Consider the following 23,567-nt stretch of genomic DNA (forward strand, 5'->3'; position numbering starts at 1 on the left):
TGTGTGTTGTTGTGTTGTTGATGTCATGTGTATTGTTGTTAATGTCACGTGTGTGTTGTTGTTGACGTCACATGTGTGTTGTTGTTGACGTCACGTGTGTGTTGTTGTTGATGTCATGTGTGTTGTGTGTGTTGTTGTTGACGTCACATGTTTGTTGTAGAAATGAACCGTGCAACTAACGATGTCGTGTCCTTTGTGAGTGACTTTGCTGTGGAGTGATTAATTTTTAATATCAGCAGCTCCCCCCATCCTTCCTTATATTCCGGCATTTTTTGGGTATTTTGGTGGTGATGGTGGTGGTGGTGGTGACGATGTTGTAATGATTGTGATACTGATGATGTTTTTGAAAGTGTTGTTTTATAGCTTAGTGAGAATTTTACTTATTAAAAACTCGTTTAGAATGTTGTAAGTTTAGTACATGTGAAATAACGATGCAAAATTGTTAATTTTAATAGGTATTTACCAATAGTACAATATAAAATATATCTGTAAAAAAATTATCACGTGTTTTAGTAAATTTTAATGATTTTTTTCATTAATTTCATTAAATATTCACAATCTTTAGAATAATTCACTTTCAGTTACACGCTGACGATGGTCTGTGAGGATTATGGAACGCCAAGGATGACCTCCAGCTCCAGCCTTCAAATCGAAATAACCGACGCGAACGACAACCGGCCGATATTCGGCTCGACCAGCTACCAATGTGAGGTGGCGGAGAACAACGGCGTGGGAATTCATCTGATTACTGTCGTGGCGTTCGATGCAGACGTCGCTCAAGATCATTCCAAAGTGTTTTATTACTTCATTGACGGGGGTGGTCAAATCTCATCGCTGTGGCTTTCATCCTCGTCTTCAGTCACTTCGACTTTTTTGTCGACCTCTTCGTCGTCGTCATTTTCATCGTCATTAACGTCCTCATCACCATCCTCATCTTCTTCTTCACCATCGTTTCCATCATTAAAATTATCCGCATCAACGTCGTCATCGAAAATTCTTTTCAAAATTGAAACCGAAACTGGAAAAGTCACTGCGGAAAGTTCGTTGGACCGCGAAAAGATGCCAACGTACCGACTGAAGATTGTGGCGATGGACCGAAAGGAACATCCCCTCTACACTACAACCACCACTCTCGAAGTTATCGTACTCGATCAGAACGACGAAAAACCAACATTCGATCGAAACCATTACACATTTTCCATCCTCGAATCAGTTAAACCCGGTTATATCGTCGGTTCGGTGACGGCGACCGATTCTGACGAATATCCACAAAATTTGTTTTACTACAAAATTCGTGAATTAGATAGACATAGCCATAATTATTCGGAGATGATAGATAAGTCCATCAGCACGCTCTCGAAAACTCTTCAGTTGGGCGATTCCAAGGATCGCAACTTTTACTCCAGCGACCACGGAATTTGTTCCGTCGATACGGTCTCAGGTGAGATAATCTTAAACTTCCCAGTGGACCGTGAAAAGAGAGGGTCGATTGAGTTCTTGGTGGAGGCGGTTGAGCAAACCTCAACGGATGATTATCCAGATGATTTGAATTCCAGGACAAAAATGAGAGCATTCCTGAATGAAAGTGAAGTTCCATCCGCCTTAGTGACAGTTCAGATTATTGACGTGAACGACTGCGCGCCAATTTTTATTTACCCACAAGTGCAGACGAACTTCACGGCATTCATCGACGACGGCATGGAGGGAACCGTTGCCTGGGTCAGTGCACTTGACCGAGATGTTGATGCGACTAATTCGGCTGTTTTTTATACCATCACAAATGCCTACAAAGTCATTGATGTCACGCCAAATGTGTCCTCACATTCATCTGCCTCATCCCACTCGCCAACATCTTCACATCCATTTGCTCCGCCATCGTTATTAACATCAACTTCCACTTCATTTCCGGTTTCATCAACATCATCATCCGCATCTTCTCCATCGTCGCCGGCATCACTTTCATCTTCGTTGTTCTCGTCTGACCAGCACTCGCCGATTCATACACCATCATCATCGTCGTTGTCGTCTTCACTTCGCCATCTGCAACAGTCGATTGTGGTGGCGGCTGTGGATTATTTCGACGTGTTCAGCATTGATGAGCAGAGTGGCGAGATCAAATGCCTTGCATGGAGGATGCGAACCAAACTCCTCCCGCACAAGGTTCCTTCTTGCTAAATTTAATTTTTAAACTTTTCCCTCCCGTGTACTACATTTATTATTCAGAAGTTTGGAAATTATTGATGACATATATTGATATATATATATATATAATTATATTATTTATATATATATTGATATATATATAAATATATTAATATGTATAAGGACTGGTTTAAAGCGATTAATTTTGAGCGCTATATGTACTGTTAGCCAAATAATACTAATTATAATAATAACAATAATAATAATAAAATAATAATGATAATTAGAACTCTTTTATTTCTTCATAAGCCAAAATATAAGTAAAAAAATTACAATTAAATATAAAATGATCAATTATTATAATAGTTAAAAGATTAAAATAATGGATAATTTAACATCAATGCTCGTCATTATGAATGTGTACAAGGATGATAAAACAATATAAAAACTAGAGTCAAGCTTTATATCTGTCACAATATATTGCGTAAGTAGATGCTATCGCAGAATTGATTAAGCTAGATCTAAAATCGTCACGCCAGTTTATTTTAGTTTGAGATAAATTGAAAGAATTATTAAGTCCTATTGGCGAAATTTCAAAAGTGTTGATTAAAATATTGCAATGCTTAAAATCGTTCGATAGGTTATTCTTGAGATTGCTCTTGTACTTATCCACTTTGTAGTTTCTTGATTTGGTGTAATTGATTTCATGACAGACTGTTAGTTCCAGTATTTCAATCGTTTTTTTGTACAAGATTGCTATGTCTGGTCTGAGCGAGGTAAACAGTTGCGACACAGGGCGGATCGATTCTTCTTAGATATCCGCAAAAAATGATTGCTCCAGGCGCGATGCATGATCTGATGTTGTTTAAGATGATGGCAAGTATTTTATTGTGGCGATTTAAGTACCTAGCGAGTGCAGATGGCGAACCACAGTTTGATACTACGTGCTTATTTGTTTCCTTGGCGCTACAGAGGGAGCATGCTGCGTTGTTCGTTTTTTTCCATTTGACTAGGTTAGCGTTGGTTGGTAGTTGTTGAATGAGATATTTCCTTGTGAATTTGTATAAAACATCTGGCAGGGATTTTGTTGCATTAGCCCAACGGGTGATCTCTGAGTCGTGAATGTTTTCCTTTATCAATGTTCCTTGGCATTGTAGCGACGATAGATGGTTGAAGTCATTTTGGTGTTGACGCTGTTTCAGTACGTTGCACGCCATTTGAATATCGTTGCTTTGGATTTGGTTGTCGACTTTTTTGTATTCGTTCTTTGATTCCTGCCACAGAACTCTCATTTCTTCCCTGGTGTTTGTTTTTAAGTGTCCCCGAAGTTTTAATATCATTAGCTCTGTGTGATGTTTTAGCGATTTTATGTTTAACCCTCCACTTTTGTAAGGCAACGACAATAATAATAATAATGATAATAATAATATAATGATAATAATAATAACAATAGCAGTAGCAATAATGATAAATAACATTAATAACAACAGCAACAACAATAATAATAGAAATTAAAGTATTTATAACAACAATAATGAATCGAGGGTTGATTATAAATACGGAGAGATTTCTCATCCAGAGGAGCACCGCCAAAATATGCGGAACAGCAATTAAATGGCTTCGTTATGACGTCATTATGATGTCATTAGCGAACATAAAATATTCCGCCAACAAATGCGTTCCTCATTTTTTGCTTTTATTTATGTACTGGTTGGCTGATTCGCCAACGTCCGTACGTTCCATAGTTGATAGTGCGAAATGTATGAATGATGGATCACTGATGGTTGAATGTCTTTGTAACCAGTGTTTCACCTGTTACGGTAATGTCTTTTGTCAAATTATAAATCTCTGCAAAGCACAAAAAATATGAAAATTGGATTAGAAACCTATAAAAACAAGAAAAAAATTCCTTTTTATAAAGGTCTCACGTGAAACTTTATAGATGCAACTTTTTAAAAAAATTTATAAGCTTCCTAAGTTGAATGACAAGAGATATAGTAACAATACAATTTTAAATCAGAAAATGTATTTTTAAATTTTTAGTTAACTCCTCAAAATAGCAAAATTAAAAAAAAAGCGATCCCCACGTTTTAATATTTCTTTTGATTACGCCATACTTCTCTTGATATTATTTCTTCATCACTTATCTACAAAATTGTTTTTCATTAAAAATATCATTGTTATCATAGTAATTATTATTAATTATTTTAATATCATTATCATTATATTATATTTTAATATTATTATCATTACCATTGAAAAAATATTAATATTATTATTATTTTTGTGAAGAAATTTATTATTATTATTATTAATATTATTGTTATTATTATTATTCAAACATAAAACCGGGCTTATGGAGTTGAAAAGAATGCGCCGAGCAAACATTTCATTGAAGTTTAAATCCTTCCTGGCTCAGACGAACTGAACATGGAACGTGCGACTATTGAATGAATTGAATGAATCCATTCTTTGCTCTTTTTCGTTTCTCAATTTAAAGAGTGTTAACATTTTTTGAAAGCATTTTCGTTGTTAATTTTTGTTTAGTTATCCTTATTCATCATCGTTCGTTTTAATTAGATTCGGTGGTCTGCTAGACAGCTCATTCGGTAGAAGTGGCATGTCTTGCCTCGTTATAGCGTGAATACCTGGTTCAAATACTGTCCGACCGTATGTAAAAGATTATAGCGTGTATGATGCGGTGCTTGCGCGTGCATACGTAGTGGGTAAAAACGTCGATTCGTGTGGATGTTGCAGCACTTGTGGCAAGAAAGTTCACACACACAACCACTCACGTACACACACACGTACACACACACACACACACGTACACATAAACACGCAAAGAAATTATGATTTGAATTTTATTATGTTGTGATTGTTACTCATCACCTTCATTACGTGGTTGTTGTTTTTCAAGATGTCTGGATTACCTGTCACTCATTCCAGTGAATATCAAAAATTTAATGAGTTTCTTGTACATAATATATGGTTGTCAGGTTTCGTCAGGTTTTTTCCTAATAATTTCGCGTTTGTTATCAACATATTTTTGTACATACTAACTTTCGTTTACTTGAAATGAGTTTTTCTTTTATTTTTTTTTCTTGACTTATTTCAAGAATCCATAAATATCTAAAAAGATAGAAGTCTCTTTTGCTGATTTACAGGGCGTTGGAGCAGCATGTCACCGCAGTGGCGAAAGTTTTACTTCCGCATGGCTTTATTTAACATTGGAGCACACAGTAGGGTATGTTAGCGTGATGTTAATAGCAAGGTCACTGCGAAAAAATATTAGGAACTGAAGTTTTTTACAGATTTCTATTTATCACTGTCTAAGTTTAGCACTATAAATTTATGTCTCAGACAAAAGAGACCAAAATAACTTTGCTCGAAATGGTTTTTTCACGTTAACATTTTTTCTACCCTGTACAAAACAAACTGAAACTAGAGCGAATAACTAATTACTGCCATTAAGGAGTCAACTTTTCTACAGCCACTATCAGATATTCAACTTATACAATTTGCTAACCAAATCATTACAAACATAAAAAAAATACTACAAAAAAGGTTTCCGGTTCAAGCGGTTTTGTAAAAGTTTTTGAAGAATTAGTTATTGTGATTTATAGAAAACATATTCTTATTGCCGTGATAACAACCAGACTTGAAATATTTATATAATATTCAAAAATGTTTAGTTTCTGGATATGCCCTTCTAGTCATATGAGCTGGCCAATGTTGTTATTTACATTCAAGGCAGCGAACAACTGAACAAATTAATTACACGCTCGCATCTCAATCACGTCTTATTAGACTCATGCACAATGACGTGCTCATTCGTGTGGACATTTTACAAAATATATTTCAAATTCAATAAAAAACTTGAGAAAAATCTAGAATTTTTCATACAATGTTACCCAAATACGTTATTGTTAAAAGCAAATGTTTATTTTGACAATAGTTTTGCAAACCGTTACGTTGTAACGTCAGATTTGGATTGTTTTTAATTAGTAAACCTAATCGATACTTGACTAAACGAACGTGCAGGAATTAATTTCTTTGAAGGAGAAAATATTTTTCTCAGTTTTTTCCTCTCACTTTTTTGTAGTTTTCTCAGTTCTCTTTAATGTTTTCTTACTCTCTATTTCTCTATTTCTTTCTTTCTTTCTCTTCTTTTTTATCTATCTATCTCTATTTTATTCGTTCTTCTTTTTTCCATGTCTCATTTTTTTCTCATCGTTTTTTTCTCAAGACATATTGATCTTTTCCAGTTTTTCTTAAAATATATATTTTTGTAATTTTATTTGTAATTTAGATTTTTATTCAAAATAATTTTTCATTGTATGTAAACATTCACTGCTCTTTCATTTGCTACTCACAAGTTAGTTTCTTCAATTAAAATCCATCATTCCTATTAGTTTTGCAGCGTTATAAAGAGTCATTAAGCTCGGTTTTGAAATAATTTCTGTTCGATAATAAGGAAACTACAAAATATTGTTATAATACTCGCTGTCGTAACCGGTTTACGATGCGACGGGTTCAAATCTTCGATTGAATAAAATACACCAAACAGTTATTAAACTTTATTTACAGAAGAAATCAACTATTATTAGTTATTAAACTTTATTTACAGAAGAAATCAACTAATCGTTTATTTCCAGTAAATTCGCACTAACGCAACAATTAACTTTTAAATCTTTCAAAATCTATCGCTATGACAACGTCAACAAACAAATCAAATATCGCTTTAAATAATTCACCGAATCGCTATTCACAAAATCACGAATTTCACTAATCACAAATATCACTAATCACGAATATCACCAATCACGAATATCACCAATCACGAATATCACCAATCACAAATATCTTGCGACGTGCGCTTATATACTCTTCGCAAGCGTCGTTTCTAGATTCTTCCCGATGGTCCGATTCCAGCATACTCTAGAACGTTCCAGTCACTAGAACATTCTAGAATACGCTAAAATCTAGTGCGTTCGGTAGCACGGTTATAACATTACCCCCTTCTTAGTTCTGTTCGTCCCGAACAGCTTTCGTTCCGGTGTCCGCATGGTACGGAGCCAGTCTATCCAAATGAACGATCTTCATTCTTGCTCTCGACTTCCGATATTCCTGAATACGGTAGACGACGTCATTCAAGCGGGTGATGACTTGATAAGGTCCTTCCCACCCTCGCTGGAGCTTTGGAGAACGTCCTTTCTTCCGCTGTGGGTTGTACAGCCAAACTAACTCGTCGACAGCAAAACCGCCACTGCTTCCTTTCAAGTCGTATCTGGTTTTGGCCGCCTCCGTGTTTTTCATAATTTTAAGGCGTACGTAACGGTGGATATGGTTTAATCGCTGTCGAAGATTATCCACGTATTCTGTTAATGGTTGGTGTGGTTCGGGTGGTACGCCATATTTCACATCAGCTGGAGTTCTTAAGGTAGTCCCAAACAGAACTCTTGATGGCGTTTCTCCAGTAGTTGTGTGGATAGCACTCCGGTATGCCATAAAAAACAATGGTATATGACGATCCCAATCCCGTTGATTTTCGTCGACTACTTTAGCCAGATGTTCAATCAGGGTTTGGTTGAATCGTTCCACCATACCGTCAGACTGTGGGTGAAGAGGTGTCGTTCGAGTTTTGTTTATACCTAGCAGCTTGCACATTTCACCAAACAGTTGTGACTCAAAATTTCGACCTTGATCTGAGTGGAGTTCCAATGGGACACCATATCGACTAATCCAATTGAGTACAATTTCCTCAGCGACGGTACATGCTTCTTGGTTGGGTATTGGAAACACCTCAGGCCATTTGCTGAAATAGTCCGCTACAACCAGAATGTAACGGTTTCCATAATCTGATACCGGAAAGGGTCCAGCAATATCTATAGCAATCCGTTCAAAGGGGACACCAACATTGTAGATTTGCATTGCTCCTTTTAGCCTTCTTTTGGGTCCTTTGACTGAAGCGCATGTGTTACATTTTCGACACCAGCTCTCTACATCTTCTCTAACGTGAAGCCAGTAAAATCTTTCTCGTATTTTGTCAAGGGTCTTGTTCACTCCTAAATGTCCCCCAGAAGGGCCGCCATGCATTTCATCAAGGATTTCGGTCGTTCTATTTCTTGGTATTACAACTTGCATGCGGTGTTTTGATCCATCAGCTGATTCCCATTTTCGTTTCAGCAAATCCCCTTCCAAATACAAAGAGTCCCACTGAGCCCAATAACCCTTTAACACGGCACTATATTCTGAGATGCTTTGCCAGTCCGGTCGCTTGCCCTCCTTCTTCATGTGATTAGATGTTGTAGGTCCTCATCCGCAAACTGTGCATCAGCAAGATCCGTCGGTGTCCAACCGTCATCCGCTGCTATTGTTGTTGCTCTTATGTCTTCCGATTGTATCTTCTCCTCGTGACGACAGCAGTATTTGCATCCTGGTAAACATGGTCGACGTGAGAGAGCATCAGCATTACTATGAGTTGTTCCTTTGCGGTGCACGATCTCGAAGTCGTACATTTGTAAACGCTCCAACCATCGGGCCATCTGTCCTTCAAGATCTTAACGCTGCATGATCAGTTCGGAGAAGAAATTTCTGTCCATAAAGGTACTTGTGGAAGTGTTTTGTTGCATTGACTATTGCTAGTAACTCCTTCCTGGTCACACAATAGTTTCGTTCGGGTTTTGTGAATCCTCTGCTATAATACGCTAGCACCTTTTCTTCTCCGTCTATATGCTGTGACAAAACGGCTCCGATTCCGTTGTTACTTGCATCAGTATCTAACACGAACGTCTTGCCACGAACTGGATATGCTAGCAAAGGAGCATCACATAGTTCAACTTTTAACTTTTCAAATGCTGAGTCGCATAGGGTATTCCAGTTGAAAACTCGGTCCTTCTCGGTAAGTTGGTGGAGATGTCTGGCAACTTTTGCAAAATCCTTTACAAAACGTCGATAATACGTTGCCAATCCCAGAAAACTGCGCAATTCATTTTTATCCTTTGGAGTTGGCCAGTCTTTCACAATTTCTATCTTGCTGGGATCGGTTCGAACTCCATCTGAAGATACCACATGTCCCAAATAGTTAACTTCTTTAGAAAATAACCTGCACTTTTTAACGTTCAGCTTTAAACTTGCCACCCGAAGTCTTGTGAAGATCTCCGTAAGTTTTCGACGTGTTGATCAAATGTTCTTTCTAGAACAATTATGTCATCTAAATAGACAAGACAGGTTTTCCAGTTAAGACCTTGCAATACACATTCCATCAGTCGCTCGAATGTAGCTGGAGCATTGCACAATCCAAATGGCATGACGGTGAATTGCCACAACCCCGATCCGATAGAAAACGCTGTCTTTTCGCGTGTTCTTCACCATAACGTAAATCCAACGCGCTAACCAGAACTTCATAGTTGAAGTGGTTCTCCGCCGGAATCGTCTGAAGAACCTCTGCTGCTGAACCTCGCAGGGCCAGTATCAGTGCTGTTGCTCGTTCTTTTCCGTTCCAACAGTTACTAGTTGCCGCTGCTTCGAACTGGGTTTTATAAACGTTCCAGGACATCTCTCCGTCAAATGCTGGTACCTTCAAAGTTCTTCCAGATGCGTGATCTAACGGCATGGCCATTTTTTTGGATTGCTCCAATTCTCGCTTCAATTTGTCTATCTTGTGATCTACCTCAACGGTCTGACGATCAAGTTTCTGTTCGATCATTTCTATTCTTGTTGACTGTTCTTCAATCTGTTCTGCCACTTCCAATTTTACGTGTTTTAGCTGGTCCTTGATCTGTTTTAACTCCTCTGTCTGTCGTTCGGACTGTTCCTTGATCTGTTGTTTTAACTCTTCTGTCTGTCGTTCGGACTGTAGTTCGGACTGTTCTTTGATCTGTTTTAACTCCTCTGTCTGTCGTTCGGACTGTCGTTCAGACTGTTCTTTGATCTGTTTTAAATCCTCTGTCTGTCGTTCGGACTGTCGTTCGGACTGTTCTTTGATCTGTTTTATTTCAGTTGACATACTAAGCAGAAGTTCCATCATTTTGGCGGTTGTAAACGTGCCTGTGCTAATTTCATTGTCTTCGTCAGCACCATCAAACTTGAATTCGTCTGGGTTCTTACCTTCGTCAATGAGAGCTTCTCTCAGACGTGCAACTAGTACTTCTTTGTTGCCACTTGTGACAAGGCTTCGTTTCTGTAGTTCTTCTCGTAGTTGAACTACAGTTTTGACATCGTGTTCTTTTTCTACGAGTAGCAATTCGCTGGTCGAAGATCCCACTTCTGACACCAATGTTATAATACTCGCTGTCGTAACCGGTTTACGATGCGACGGGTTCAAATCTTCGATTGAATAAAATACTCCAAACAGTTATTAAACTTTATTTACAGAAGAAATCAACTATTATTAGTTATTAAACTTTATTTACAGAAGAAATCAACTAATCGTTTATTTCCAGTAAATTCGCACTAACGCAACAATTAACTTTTAAATCTTTCAAAATCTATCGCTATGACAACGTCAACAAACAAATCAAATATCGCTTTAAATAATTCACCGAATCGCTATTCACAAAATCACGAATTTCACTAATCACAAATATCACTAATCACGAATATCACCAATCACGAATATCACCAACCACGAATATCACCAATCACAAATATCTTGCGACGTGCGCTTATATACTCTTCGCAAGCGTCGTTTCTAGATTCTTCCCGATGGTCCGATTCCAGCATACTCTAGAACGTTCCAGTCACTAGAACATTCTAGAATACGCTAAAATCTAGTGCGTTCGGTAGCACGGTTATAACAATATTAATTTTATAATACACCCACTCAATACAATACAATGCAATGCAATGCAATACAATCCAATACAACACAATACAATACAAAACAGTACAATACAATACAATACAATACAATACAATACAATACAATACAATACAATACAATACAATATACACTACAGTACAATACAATACTATTCAATGCAATACAATTTAGAAACTTCGCATTCTTATAACAAAAAAATTACTTTCTTATATACTCACTCAGTTTTTGTAAAAAATACCAGTTTGAACTTGAAAAACTATCAACATAAACCAACTAGCTCAGTGGAAGCACGTTACTACAACCATACAACCTCGAAAGCAACTCGCAAACACGTACTGAGAAATGACTCTTGACTCGCTAATGAATCCAAATGGGATTTTTTTGCCCGGCCAACTTTGCGTGTCATCATTTTTAATCTGTCAAACTTTTAAAGTAATTTCAATTAGGAAAAAATTGAAAATTTCAACTAAAAATGATTTTTTAAAACTTTTTCTTCATAACTGTAGGACAGGAAATGTCATGTTTTTGGCTATTTTCTTACGTTTAGAGGCATAGGCTTAAAAATATAGAAAAAGACTATTCTTCATCTGAAACATTTAAAAAATAATTCAAAGAATAACAAAATGAAAAAAATTAGTAATTAAAATAGTCGTTGAACCGAAAATATGAGTTCGGTTCGTCACAATGCGATAATATTGATTTCTAAATGATCGATTGTTTGGTTCTGTTTTGCCGAAATTAAATTTATTTGAAATGAACATAACAAAAATACACATAACTTACGTTCATATTTATTAGACATAAACGCATGTATGTGTGCGTGTGCCCTTAATTTTTATCTTTATTAATAATTTTTTTCAAACTTTAAATATTTATCGTTTTGTTTGACATTTGTAGCAAATGATAAAATAATTTTTTAAAAACTTTTAAAAAAATTTGAGAGGAAAAGCTTTTTTTCTTCCAAAAATTAAAAAAAAATTATTTTACATTTTTTTCTTTCGTGCAATTATGTTAAAGCACGCCAATAACAAAAAAGACAGCTTAACAAACAACATTAAAAATTTCACAACGACGACGACAACAACAACAACAGCAATGCCAGTAACAAAATACAACAGCAGCAACAACAACTACAGCAATGCCAACAACAAAATACAACATCAACAACAAAAACAGCAACAACAATAACAACAGCAATAACAATTACACTGGCTTTAACAAAATAGAAATATAGCAGCAATAACATTAACAAATTACAACAAAAACAACAATAACAACAATAACAAACGGAAGTAATGTAGGGATACCAGCAACGATGATGATATGGTTTTTTTTTGTTGTTGCGATAAAAAAGACATTATGATTGGAATGGTGATAAGTACAGTGATGGTACGAACAGATAATGGATGTAGTAAAATAATCTTGCTTCACTTTCTACATCATGCTTATACTATATGTATATTATTTTTTATATTATTAAATATTCCAACATTTAAAAAAAAGTAATTTAAAAAAAATATGAAACGCTTCACAAATTTGCGTGTCATTATTAGTATTTATCACATTTCTCTTCTCAATACATATTCGAGGCAACAACAACAAGCACACGATGCATGTAAATAGACCTGCAATCGAATCCGGCCATCGCATTACCACTGCCAGGCATTTTACCGTTAAACCAACGCGGCGACAGTTATATTATTGTATTAAAATAAAATTTATTTAGATTATTAATATTTATCAGCATAGAATATATTGTTTATATATTTACGTAACAGTGTGTTTGTTTTAATGTAGAGATATATCTGTAAATATATAGACTGATGTTGATATGGGTGAACATAATTACTTATGCAACTTCCAATGTTTTTTTTCCAATGTCAGTCATAGAAATTAGGTCTTAAGAGGGAGGGGCTATTACATTATTACAACATTACTACATTATTATTATTAAGACATTTATATAATTAATATTTAAATATTTATGGAATTTAAAAAAATTAAAAAAAAGTTAAATGGCCTGATAGAAAAAGCAGCGATTATCGAGCGCATATTGTTGTAAGCATTCCATCCATCTTAATCCTTCCTCGTTTCAGTCTTGTAATTCAATCTCCACTTTTTACGCATCCATTGTACGTTTTCCCGGTCATACCTGTGATAGATATTATTTGTTTTTTTTTATTATTTTTTTGAATGATTTATTTACATCTTTTATAATTTTTTCCCATATTATGATTTTTTTTCGTTCTTTTATGGTTAACATTAACAATGGAATATTCGTACAAATAATATTTCGCTGTGAAAAAAAGTTCTTGCAATTAGGTAGAAATATTTAATGTAGAATAAAAACGAATGCACTCTTTATAACAAATGTTATATTTTGAGTGTAGTAGATTATTTTTCTTCAAAATACTCTATTCAGTTTTTATATTGCTTAACATCAAAAATTATGAAAGTTTCTCATTTGGAGTGTATCACGGTCGTTAACACAAATGAATGGGGCGTTAAGTCGTGAATTTTTAGTTTTTTATTTGTCTTTGTTTTATTTGTCTTTATTTTATTTGTTTTTATTTTATATTTTTTTATTTGTCTGTATTTTACTTGTCGTGAATTTTTAGTTTTTTATTTGTGAGTACATTCCAAGTTAGCGAGCTTATATTTCAATTCTTTAATAGAAAAGTAATCATTCTTATTTTTTTTTAAACAATCTTTCTCTTATTAACTTACTTTTGATTGTTCATTGTACACAATCATTAACAATTATTCCTATTGATAAAATAACCAGTAGAAGGTCTTCAAAATTTTTTGAACGAACAAAAGGGTGGCATGGATATTTTTTCAGTGGGTTTATCGAGCGCGGTACAAAAAAGGCAAAAATTTGAATATTTTTGAAAAAAATTCGTACATTAAAATATTCCAAACAGTTATTTGCGCTAAAAAAATTCATTTAAACATTTTTTGTTCCAGAAAATATTTTGACAGGAATTTCCAAATGTGAAACAAAATGGAAAAAACAAATATTATTTTAACCTTTTTGTTTTATTCCAAAAAACGTTCTCAGAATTTTTTTTTATCATCAGGCAACATCTGTTAAACACGCGTTAATTTTTGATTGAAAACATTTAGATTTGGCACTATTCAGTTAATAAATACATTTATTATGAAATATGTTTTTTGAAATAGAGTTAAAACTAACCCGTCAATATAATTGAATGAATTTTTTATATGTTTCTATGGATGACATTCTAAGATTCCTCACAAAATTTCAGTGACATACGTCATCAAAAAGTCGAGATGTAGGTATGTTCCCATTTGGGAACGTTGGCGGCTACAAATACAAATTTTATAAAAACACTTTTTGTTCGTAATTTTTATTATAACATTAGTATCATACAATAAACTTCAATGATAAAATGAAAATCAATTGTATTATGACAAAATGAAAAGTTTATGCATAATTCTATAAATCTTTTCAATTTTATAAGTTGTGAAATTTTGGAAAACATTTCTCATGCAAATGTTTGCCGCACATTTCACACCATTTACGGGAATTTTTTTGGCATAAACTACATCTTCCTTGTGTAGTTGATGACAAATAATGTCCAACAGTTGATTCCTTGACGTCCTTGTTGATAGGACTTGTTGGACCACCTTTCCTGCTTCGGAAATCGTTCAGACCAACTTTCATGACTACTGCAGCAACATCACGTCAAAATTCTAAATGGCTTTTTGCTTGCCCTGATCCTACAGCGTGGCAGTGAAGCCTCCATGCAGCTACTACAACCATATTCAAACCGTTTGCAAAAAGGTTCCACCACCATTTTTTTGATCGAAGAATGGGTCGATAAGAACTAAGCAAACGATCCAATAGGTCAACTCCACCCATATTTTGGTTATACATTGCAACAACTTTTGGTTGTTTCACTGCGACTTTTTGCTTCTGTTTTGCAGAATATCGCATGACGGTTTGGGTGGGTAGGGCACCAATCCAGTTAGAAATAAGGGTGACAACACTGTTGTCATTCCATCGTACGCAAATTATTTTACCATCACCATTGTAGTCGAAATCTCCGCGACTTTGTTTTCCTAATTCCTTGCATGAGACTAATGGACATTTATTTGTGCGATTTTTTCGTATAGTACCAATTGCTTTGAATCCTTTTTGCCGCAATTCATCCAACAAAGCATACGATGAAAAAAAGTTGTCAAAGTAAATGCTATGTTCTTCTGGAGTTTCTATGACAGATAATAGTTCATTCACTACACGAGTTCCAAGCGGAATTTTTTCTCCAACTTTTTCTAATTGCGTGTGAGAATCCTTGGCACCAGTATAAATTTGCATAGCAAATGGGTAGCCATTAGGACTGCACATCATCCATACTTTATAGCCAAAACGAATGGGCTTACCACGGATAAACATTTCGCAGCTGTGGTGTCCATAATACGGTACCATAGATTCGTCAATACTAAGACTTTCAGTGAAAACTCCGAATTGTAAAAACTTCGTTGACAAATGTCTGTAAAACGGGGCAACTTTTGCAGCTTTACCGTTTTCCAGATTCAAATTATCCACTAAATGAAAGTATGTTTTCAATTCTCTAAAACGTTTCCGAGACATGACTTTTGAAATTATGTTGTTGGACAAATCATCAGCAGTAGACCAATAGTGATCTTCTTCAGGAACTTTATGGTATCCACTGAAAATAAGTATTCCGAAAAAACGTACCAATTCATCAGCTGTAGTATCAACACTGCTTAGTTTTTGCCTGGCGTAAAGATTTGTCATTTGTGCAAGATAATCTAAGTAATCTTCTCCAATAAGTTGTATAAAAATTTCAAAAGGAGACTTATAAATAATATTCGCATCCACCTGAGACAATGATTTAGGTTTCGATTTTGGTAATGGTTTTTCAAAATTATTCTTTTTCATCCATTTAGGTTGGGGACCATCTTTTTTTGACCGTTTTGCTGGTATCTGATGTGTATATTTCATAAAGGTTATGCTAACAAATAAAAAAAGTTATAAAATTGAGACCTACCTTTCTTGTTAAAATTTCCTCGTCTGAGTCATCTGAAATATTATTTGCCGAAGACGCATTTTTCACAATAACATCCAATTCGCCGCATACTTCGCCGGGATCAATGCTATCCAATTGATTTTCATTGATATCCTCAATATCGGAATCCTCCAGCCGATCATTAGGTGGTAAAATTAAGATTTCACCGTCATCAGATGCATTTTCAATCAGATTCACAGCTTCAGCTAATGTTAAACAACGCCGAGCAGACATATTTGCGATAATAAAGAACGTAGACTTGATATACAAAGAATCAATCAATCAATCAATAAAAAAAATTGGTTTATATAACGCTTTTTATGACACGTACATTTGCGCTCGGCTGAAAATATGATGAACAAATGAATAAACAAATAAATAAATGTTATTATGTGAACAAATATAAAAATATTTGCAAAAATTTTTTTTTATATTATTGTATTCTGATCCGCCAACGTTCCCAATTGGGAACATTTAGATAAAAATTGACACAAAAATTGAACCTTATACTTTTTTTACATGCAATGTGTCCCAAAATCATTGCCAGCATATTGGTAAATAGGAAAACAACAATAAATAGTATAATGATTGAATAATGTTGAAAAAAATTATAAACTTGAAAATGTACCCATCGAGCAAATTTTTGATAAACTTTGAACCTTCATCAAATTTTTATTAAACGTCAAAACCTTGTAATATTTATTTGTTACATTTATCGACTTTAATTCAGTATATCCACACAATTTCATCAAGCTATCTAAAATATTTGAAAAAATAACTAACCATTGAACTTATGTTCCCGTTTGGGAACGTTGGCGGGTAAAAGGTTAAAACAGTTTTGTTATTTTAGTGAACACTTATGATTTTTGATATCTTATTAATTTTTAGACCGTTTTTTCAAAATTTTTCTTGGTACTCATTTTAAATTTGTCATTGTTACTTGATTCCAAATATATTTATTTTTATTTGCACTTATTAAAAACATTTTTCTCGATTCATATTATCAGTTGAAAACTTTTCCTTGAAACACATTTGCAAAGTCCACATTCAGGTGTAACGAGAGAATATTAAATAGAAATGCCTTATAGGGAGACGCTGAATGAGAGAATGGAATGAAAAAGTTGTTGATGTGTTATCGCGCTGAGGCCACGTGATTGCATTTCGTCTTCGATACGGGATTTCTATTTTCGTTCATACGTGTTTAAACCTGTTCATTCATGTTCTTATTTGTTCATTAATGTTCACGCACTTATTTATTCATGTTTGTACGTGTTGTTTAGTCACACGTTTTTACAGATTTTTACGTTGTGTGTTTTCCAATCGCTTGCCTATTTACATGCACTTGCATGCCTGAATCTGTTGGATCTACTTGAACGTCGCATTTGAATATGTTAATTATTTCGGCTTCTGTTTATCCATTTACTAACCTAAAATGAAACTGCGTCTTCTGGTTTAGTTTTGTTTTATAGATTTCTTTTGTTAGAATTTAAAACTGGTATTACTAATTTGTGCGCAAACATCTTATTGTCAATTAAAGACATAAAATTATAGACACCCATTCATGCCAACATGTCTTTTTTACATATTGGTCTTTTTGCTTTATCTGACCTGTTTTTTTTAACTTCGTATAATTTCAAAATTCTACAGCTTTGTACTTCCCTAGATAACAAACAAGGGTATATGCAATGGCAGGTTCATGTCTGAGCAAGCAAACGTGGTTGTTGGCGATGCAGCTTCACCCACAAAACAACCAGCATCGTACATGCTTCAAGAAATTTAAGTGTGAATTTCATTTCTGATGTTTATTTGCGTCTGGAAATTTTTATAGAATATATTTTCTACCTTCATCTATATGTTTTGTTGCAATTTTTGTTTCGTTCTCACATATGTTCATAAGTTCTTTTATTTGTTTTGAATTAATGAATTAGGACTGTTTTTATTTTTTTATTAATTTGTTTTGTGTGTTCATTTACATAAAAAAAACTAAAAAAATAAATTTTTCTTACTCTATAAAACAATCCTCAAGAAAGTTTTGCTGCAAGCACTGAACTACGTCTAATTGATTTTTCCTCATTAACAGATCCGCGAAAAATTTGTGAGAGAATATAATCCACGAATGGATTAAAGAATTCTCATAAATTCTCATTTGAATCTGTTGTAACAATTAACTTCACATATTTTTCGTTTAAGAGTTTCGCATGATTCAATTTTTAATAAAATAATTACTTAAAGTTCTAAGATTAAATTTTAATAAAATTTGACAAAAATAAAACTTCTTCCAAACGTGTTTTGGCGTTTCACGTAAATGTAAAATGTAAGATGAGTGATTAATTGAGTTGTTGACTGATAGAACGAACCTTGAATGTTTGATCGATAAAAATCAGTTATCGTTGGAATAATTGATTGGTGATTGATTAGTGACTGTTTGATTGCTTGATTGAAAACACAAAATTTAATTGAATGGTTAGATGATTAAATGGATTAATAATTAATAAAAATTGAAAAGAGATAGATGAATATTTAAATGTTGGTAGTTTCAAATGTGGTACTGGTGAACAGCCAAACAACACTCAAACATAAACTACTTTTATTTAAAAACACTTACACAACCTCTTAAAATTATTTCCTTTTTGATTTAAAATTTCAGTTTTCAAATAAAAATATCAAGCTATCCTTAAATCTAGTTTAAATCCTCAATCTTGAAAAATAGTAAGTGAAGTACATTTTATATAAATATATTTAATAATAATACTTCAAATGTAAAAAAGATAAAACTTTTGTAATTAGAATTTTTATAATGTGTTATAACAATCCGCAAAGTTTTTGATGCATTTTTTTGTTTAATATGGAAAAATCTCTATTTAGCAATTGATTGTTAGATTGTCCATAAAAAATTAGATCAAGGGGGGCAAGCTACGGCCCGCGAAGCTATTTTATGCGGCCCATGAAGCCTTCTTCGCCAAAGAATGGTCATCAGCCAGACATTATGACCAAAAAAAAACCTCAAATCTTAAAAAAATTTTCCCGGGTCGAAAAAACTTGCTATTTAAGTACATATGCGGCCCTTCAAATGTAAATTAGTTTTCAATGCGGCCCTCAGAGCAAAAAGTTTGCCCACCCCTGAATTATAATTCTTAAAAATTTCTCCACAAGAATCGATGTCTTTAACTCTATGCTAATTGTGTAACTAAATTATTTATTTTTTAAATTTTGATATTTTTGTTGTTATTCATTGCTATTTACGTTGAATTAGACACTAGGGAAGAAACGCGATGGTATGTCATGGATGGAAATTATTCTCTTTGTTTTTGTTGTACGCTTTTTTTATTATTATATTATTATTATTATTATTATAAATATTACTATTATTCCTTTTATTGGAGAGATTTCTTAACTACTAATATATGTCAAAAGCATGGAAGTTTATATGAATTTTTCCGGTAACATTTTCTAGTAATAATACGTTATGTATTTCATATTTTAAAATGCATTTTTAAATGCGTGTCTGTGAAATTTCTGGCATTTATTCCTTTTAACGTTGAATAAATAGCTAGCATATTAATTATAGAAATTTGATTTTTAAAAGAATAGTTAGGAAAAAATTCAAAATATTAATAAAAATAATTCTATCAACAATTATTAACATTGTTATGTGAATGAATTTATTAAATCACCTGAAAAAACACGGAGTTTTTTAATTTTTAAAAATTTTATAAAAAGATATAGCACAAACTACGATGCAATGTGGCCACATGTTTGTCGAGTTCGGCCTGCAAACATGTGACGTCACTCCCATGTTCGGTGACGTCACGCGATGATTCCACGTCATTATTTTGACATGTCGGCGTCAACATGCCCCCACAGATGTGTGGTGTGGTAGTGAACATTTGAATTTAATTTTGTGACACCGGTGTTTTTCAGCTTGTTTCTATGAAATTTGTTGTTCACGAAAAAATTTAGAAAAATAAAAAACAATTACATTTCTGAACAAAAAATTTTAATAACATTTTACAATGATGATGTTTAGAAAATATTTTAAGAAAAAAACTTTCAACTTTGTCCAACGCAGACCAGCTTCCCACAAACCTTCATTCTGACCGTAGCAGCCAGCGACACGGGCCACCCGCCACTGACCACGTCTACTAACGTCACCATCACCCTCAACGACGATCCAACAACTCCACCCATTCTCAGACCACCAATAAATCTGCACCATCACTCTCCTAACAACCGTTTCCATGGCAAAACAGCTCATTACGGGTCAGCGAAAAATAATAGCAACTACTTTGCCAAAAATAAATACAACATCGATGATAGTGATGGCGTCGGCCGGGATGATGACGATGATGATGGAAACGATGACGTCAGATTGTTCAATGGGTTCAGCAGCGTCGGCGATTATGACGACATGCTGAGCAATGAGCAGAAGCACTCGTCATCAACCAACCGCGGCAAAACGAAGCCGATGGTCGCTATCGTCACCGCTTGCGTCTCCAGTCTGGTCATCATCTTCCTCCTCATCATCCTCGTCTGTGCTTGCAGGCACAGACAGCGGAAACACAAACAAAGATCGCAAAGCAAACAAAGACAGCAGGAGGACATGGATTTAAATTTGAGTTCCTCGTGCAACACCGCTGCGTCCCTACATAGAAGTAAAATCGATTCTTGTTACGCCGACTCCAATGTGACAAAGTACGTCTCTTCTTTGGTCAAGTCAAACAATTTCAGTCCCGTCAAAAATAAATATTCTCCCATGAATCAGTCAGCATTGAAATTAGGTCACAATGTCCCCCAGTCAGCTGTGAAAGTAGGTCACGAGGCACCACGATCAGGCTGTCGGAAATTAATTCAGCCAAGTTGTAACGACTCTGGAATAATTTATTCGTCAGATGGGCGTGAGATGCTAAGAGATGATGTGGCGCTTGATTCGATGTTGAAGGGTGGCTGGAGTGGAAGCGTTTACCTCAAAAATTTTAACGTCGCCAACAGCAACATCAACTCTGACAACATCTTCCACAACAACAACAACTTTTATAATAATAAAATTAAAAATTTCAACAGCACAATCCAAAACGTTTACAACAATTTTGATTCCATCTACAACAACAACAACGACACAACCACAAGCAGCCACAACAGCAACAACAACAGCAACATCTTTCAATCAAAAAGCATGTACTGTCTGGCTAATAAATCAATTCCAGCATCTGACACTCAAATGCAATATAAACTTCCACAGCAGCCAAAAACATCTCCACAGCAGAATTTATACTTTTCAACGCTGCCACTCCAACACAAAACAAAAAGCAACAACTCCATAAATTTGGAAACATTTCATAACAAAAATGATGACAATAGCATTGCTAACATCAATAACAACAACATTAATGATGCACGAAATAGTAATAGCCTAGTTTTTACCAACTTCATAGACAACAACAAATTAATCGGTTTACATGATAGCAACTGCTTACAACACAACCACCACCACCAACAACATGGCTATCATGACTCGTCGCATCACCATCTACAACGTCAACAACATTACAATGATCACACACACCAACATCATCAACATCCTCAACAACAACAGCTGCAGCAGCAACAGCAGCAGCTGCAACAACAACAGCAATTATCATCTTTGACGCATCACTCCCTGGACACGACCACGGTGGATCACTACCCTGCCACCATCAAACCAGGAGTCTGCTGCATTCGTGTCAACAGTAAGAAGGTTGGTGCTGCTGATGATGATTAGGGTGGTGATGATGATAATGATAGCGATGATGACAATGACGATGATGATTATGGCAATGATTGTGATAATGGTGGTTGTGACGATGACAATGATGATGAAGACGGTGGCGACGATGATGATAATACTGCTGCTGATTATGATGATGATGATAATAATGATGATGATGATGATGATATAGGGATGGTAATGAGATTGTAATTAAAACATCAAACCGGAACTGAACAGAATCCAAAATCAAACAAATAAAAGTTTATGTTAAAGATTACATTGTAAACTGTGATGATGATGATGTCGATGTTCATAATGATAACGATGAAGATTTTGTTACTGCTTATAATGTTAACTCCGATGATGATGATGATGAAAAAGAAGAAGATGAAGATGATGATAATGATGATGATGGTGATGATGATAATGATGTTAACGATTACAACGTTAACTCTAGTGATGAAGATGATGTTATCGATCGTAGTGATATAGACAATGATTAAATTAATATGTTAATACAGGTTGTAATCATCATTACACTTCAAATACTGCTTTTTATAATATATAGGAGAAATCAGCAAATAAAACATAGGCCTGATGAAAATGATGACAAAGAATCCAGATACACTAAAGAAAATGAAAATATTCTGAATGAATGGTCTTACTAACTCCAAGTACAATTTTGATAATGATGATGACCACAATAGCAGTGATAACAAAATGATGAAGATATCAAAATCGGCAGTTGAATGGCTGCTATGATGATGTCTTTTTTGGAAATAATGACTTCAAGAGATCAAACTTATGGAACAGGCGTTTATGAAAATGAAATTAAATGTGAAGACTATTTTATTAGCTGACTTAATGAAGAAATAAATTGTAAAACAAAAAAAATCTTGAAAACTGAATGTAATTTGAAGAGATTCCACACTCATGGTTTCGATATATGATCGTTTTTTGCCAAATATTGTTTTACGGAGGTGCGTAGCGTTTGTATTCAAATAAAATAACTCTTTTTCAAATATTCATCCAAATTTAAATTCACATTTTTTAAATTTTTCAAGTTCAGCTTTTAATCTGATTTTTTGTTTTTTTTTATGATTTAAACAACAACCTCAATTAAAAAAAAACAGGAGCGAACGTTAAAGCGCCTGAGAATGGAGGTAAATATCAAGTTCTTTATGTAGAAATGTGAAAGCACTGCACATACATGCCTAGAGGAGAATGAAATGAAGATGTGATAGAATGAAGGGGGAGGAGGATGAGAAGTGTCAGCACGCTCCAATGTTTGTCTACCCACGTGCAAATACGAATGCAAGAGATGTTTTTTTAAAAAGGGTTTCAGTTAGCTCTGTTTTCCGTGCGTTTCTTAATGTGCTTTCAAACTGCTGGTCCGTTGGCTGGTTTGTTTGTTTGTTTGTATGTACGTGGTTTGCCTTGCAGTTTTGTGCCATTTTCAGTTCCTCAACCACGCATTCGTTTAAATTTTCGGCAAGTTTGTGTGCTTGAATGTGAATTGATGTGTATGCATGTGATTGTTGAGTTGTATTTGGTGGTTGTACATTTGCAAAGCAACCACATGTGACGTGTGCGTGTGTGTGTGCGTGTGTGTGTGTTGTTAGAATAACACGGTGGTATGTGCATGTGATGTGGTTGGTTCCTTCAGGACGTGGCTGTTTGAATTAATTTCAAGAGTGTGTACGCTAAGGTTTTTTGTCGTTTGGTCTCTTCAGTAGCGGAAAGCAGGCAGAACCATCCCAACCTCTTGTTATGTTGTACCTGAGGTGACCCCTGA

At 34.7% G+C, this 23,567-nt stretch overlaps 4 protein-coding genes across 4 annotated transcripts; 2 read left to right on the forward strand and 2 right to left on the reverse strand.

Annotated features, from left to right (window-relative positions):
• Window positions 1–594: 594 nt before the first annotated feature.
• On the forward strand, window positions 595–2,175 carry HELRODRAFT_164489 (hypothetical protein; the record flags this gene model as incomplete). The annotated part of the gene is made up of 1 exon (XM_009029420.1): window positions 595–2,175. One exon carries the CDS (start codon window positions 595–597, stop codon window positions 2,173–2,175), a length of 1,581 nt encoding a protein of 526 aa, XP_009027668.1.
• A 4,647-nt stretch (window positions 2,176–6,822) lies between these two features.
• Window positions 6,823–10,869, reverse strand: HELRODRAFT_164490 (hypothetical protein; the record flags this gene model as incomplete). Its single annotated transcript, XM_009029421.1, has 3 exons — window positions 6,823–6,906; window positions 9,542–10,473; window positions 10,773–10,869. 3 exons carry the CDS (start codon window positions 10,867–10,869, stop codon window positions 6,823–6,825), a joined length of 1,113 nt encoding a protein of 370 aa, XP_009027669.1.
• Window positions 10,870–14,234: 3,365 nt separating this feature from the next.
• HELRODRAFT_164491 (hypothetical protein) lies at window positions 14,235–16,260 on the reverse strand (the record flags this gene model as incomplete). The annotated part of the gene is made up of 3 exons (XM_009029422.1): window positions 14,235–14,297; window positions 15,840–15,944; window positions 16,009–16,260. The coding sequence occupies 3 exons, from the start codon at window positions 16,258–16,260 to the stop codon at window positions 14,235–14,237; spliced, it is 420 nt and encodes a 139-aa protein (XP_009027670.1).
• Window positions 16,261–19,878: 3,618 nt separating this feature from the next.
• On the forward strand, window positions 19,879–22,595 carry HELRODRAFT_164492 (hypothetical protein; the record flags this gene model as incomplete). Its single annotated transcript, XM_009029423.1, has 4 exons — window positions 19,879–19,902; window positions 20,096–21,439; window positions 21,620–21,760; window positions 22,518–22,595. 4 exons carry the CDS (start codon window positions 19,879–19,881, stop codon window positions 22,593–22,595), a joined length of 1,587 nt encoding a protein of 528 aa, XP_009027671.1.
• Window positions 22,596–23,567: the final 972 nt, after the last annotated feature.

Source organism: Helobdella robusta, assembly GCF_000326865.2.
Source record: "Helobdella robusta unplaced genomic scaffold HELROscaffold_6, whole genome shotgun sequence".
Taxonomy (NCBI): domain Eukaryota; kingdom Metazoa; phylum Annelida; class Clitellata; order Rhynchobdellida; family Glossiphoniidae; genus Helobdella; species Helobdella robusta.